General features: G+C 35.5%; 1 protein-coding gene across 1 annotated transcript in view; it reads right to left on the reverse strand.

The window, feature by feature from the left end:
* Positions 1 to 1,186: 1,186 nt before the first annotated feature.
* The window catches only part of LOC106872505 (uncharacterized), a 16,952-nt gene continuing 15,202 nt past the window's right edge, over positions 1,187 to 2,936 (reverse strand). Inside the window, exons 5-6 of the mRNA XM_014919522.2 lie at positions 2,458 to 2,673; positions 1,187 to 1,347 (exon numbers count right to left, since the gene is read on the reverse strand). Coding sequence (XP_014775008.2) covers positions 1,202 to 1,347; positions 2,458 to 2,673 — 362 coding nt within the window. The 3' untranslated portion in view covers positions 1,187 to 1,201. The remainder of the gene's footprint in view (positions 1,348 to 2,457; positions 2,674 to 2,936) is intronic.

Here is a 2,936-nt window from a genome sequence, read left to right on the forward strand (position 1 = left end):
TATATATATATATATATATATGCGATTATTTGGTAAACGCTATTGAATTTCTCACTCTGTAAATGATAATATTTTAGAAGCTTAAACTTATAAGCGATTACCCTACCTTGACTAAAGCAAATAGTCTAATGTTGGGGCAAATAAGCCCTCGACGGAAAAAGAAGGGTTTGCTCTATATGTACGGCTAACATCACCTTTTTAGGTCGACGGCTCATAGGCCCCAAAATTAGACTATTTACTTTAGCATGTTCTTAGGACCGTATACTTTGACCACCGAAAAAACACCACTGTGCATTTCTGTGATTCAACCGGTAAAAAATTTGACCTAAACCGGCTTCTTTGTTTCCCCGTGTACCAGATCCACTCACAATACCTTGGTCGGCTTGACGCCATAGTAATAGACACTTGCCTAAGGTGCTGTACAATGGGACTCAAACCGGTACCATGTGGTTGAGAAACAATCTTCTTACCACACAAATGTATATACATACATACATACATACATACATACATACATACATACATTCATATAAGTAGTGATAGTGAAGCGCGACCCCAAGAAGTTATGTGTGTATCGCTACTGTAGACCGTTCCGGCGAACCATAACTTGAGACATTCTGGAGACCGTATTGGAATGATAACAACCAGTGCCCTATACAGGAATACATGACGTCTGATGATGTCATAACTTACCCTTATCCCTTTCTTTCAGTAACAGTTTTCTCACAGACCACCCAATGTGAAACCTATTACTTTGCTTGCAGCGTTTTCTTTGATTTCATCCGCTTGGATATCCAATCCCAATCAGAACCACCCAAGCAAATTAACCAACCGCTACCTTACCAACAAAATAGCTACACCTCTTTGACGGGGTTTTCTGAAAAGTTCGTTAAAATATTGCGTTTAGCCGAGAGACGAGCTTCAAGTTGTCTTTTATGTTCGTCATCTCAGATCATTCTTAGGCAGCTTCGGCATTTATTGGCCCAAACAATTAGAAACGCTTCTAGTGTTCTACCATTTGCCTCGTTAAGCTGTTAAATGATCAGACAACAAAAATGATACATAATGCAAATGATCTAATTACGGTGATTTCGTCAATTGTACTGTAATTCTACTGATAGAATCAGATTGTTCTACCAATCAAGGCTTTCGGCCAAGAGTCGAAGGAGATGGCCAGTATAAGTGTCACTGTCAACTTCCTTTAGTCAGTTGCTAATTGCATGCTTTTTAGTAGATAACAAAAAAGAAAAGAAAAATACTTACGGATATAGGTATCTAAAATTGGACGCACACCTAATTGCAGTTGAAAATGAATGCCAGTTGGAACTACTGTCATATTAACATATACTGGAAAAGACAAATATATATAATCCTTTTATTTTATCATTTATTATTATTATCATTATTATTATTATTATCATTATTATTATTATTATTATTATTATTATTATTATTATTATTATTATTATTATTATTATTATTATTATTATTATTATTATTATTATTATTATCATTATTATTACTATCATCATTATTATTATTATTATCATTATTATTAATTTTATTATAATCTGCTTTCAATTCTGTTTCAATTTCCTGCCGAGTGTCTTCCTGACACTTAGGGCAGAGAAACACACTGTATGCATTGGTAGGCCATTAAATTAAACACACGAAATTGTCCATTTACAAAGTCATGTGATAGAGAAAAGTGGAAAAAAGAAAGAAAGAGAAAATAAAAAATAAAAAAAGGATGGCATATTGGGTTTCATATATTTTACCCCAGTGTCACTTTGATGGATTGCGCTGCTCTCTCATTCAATAATAATAATAATAATAATAATAATAATAATAATAATAATAATATATTCTTCGAAGCCGAAATGCTGATGTAGACCAAGCAACAACCTGTCAGTTGCTGAGAAGCTCAGGCCTAAAAAAAGATACTGATGGTTTCATGTTAAGGGCACGAGACCAAATCTTGGTTACCAAAAGCTACCTGGCTAACGTTCTTCCAAACGGTACTGACCCTAAATGCAGATTCTGCGATACATTTGACGAGACAATAGACCATCTCGTCTCGGGATGTCTTGTATTGACACCAAAGGAAGACAAAAATCGCCACAATAGGGTAGGACAGTATTTACATTGGAAAATATGCAAACACTACAAAATCAACACTCCTGCTTACTGGTATGAACATTTAAGCAGTTGCCTTCATCTATTGACAGCATCAATGTGAGGGATGAGCGTGGCGCTAAATATTTCAAGCAGTTCATCTGGGTGAACCGGTCTTTCGTACGCCTACCTCCATTCGACCCCTTGGCTATCGTCGACTCCCTGTAAGTCCCTGCGCTCCCCTAGGAGTCCCTCGGACCCCTTTTGGCGAACCTTGGACTAAACAATATGTTCATGTTGGAACAGGACATAAAAACAGCAATTATTGCAAATAATACTTACACCATGGAAGATTATTTAATAATACGGAACAATGTCCTGCTTTTTTTTTCCATTTACACTTAAGAATTAACACCTGCAAATCTCCAATTTCTGATTCTTTAATGACCGATTGTTCATTTTGAGAATCCATATTCGCCACATTATTCTCGACCGTTCTATCAGAACGTAAGTCTTTTACCATTACTTCTGAAAGAGTTCTTCTATCAGCAATTACATCTGTAAATAGAATGAAGTTACAGAAATTACTTAGTTAAGTATGCCAATTCATTATCACATGGATATCGTGTATAATGAGATACACATATGGTATTGCTTCCCAACCAAATGGTTTCAGGGTATTTTCACTCCACAGCACTTTGGGCAAATATCTTCTAATATGACATCAATAACTTCAGGCTTACCAAGCACTCGCGAGTGGATTTGGAAGCCCGTCGCATATGTATGTGTATATATATATATATATATATATATATATATAT

Source organism: Octopus bimaculoides, chromosome 13, assembly GCF_001194135.2.
Source record: "Octopus bimaculoides isolate UCB-OBI-ISO-001 chromosome 13, ASM119413v2, whole genome shotgun sequence".
NCBI classification, from domain to species: Eukaryota; Metazoa; Mollusca; class Cephalopoda; order Octopoda; family Octopodidae; genus Octopus; species Octopus bimaculoides.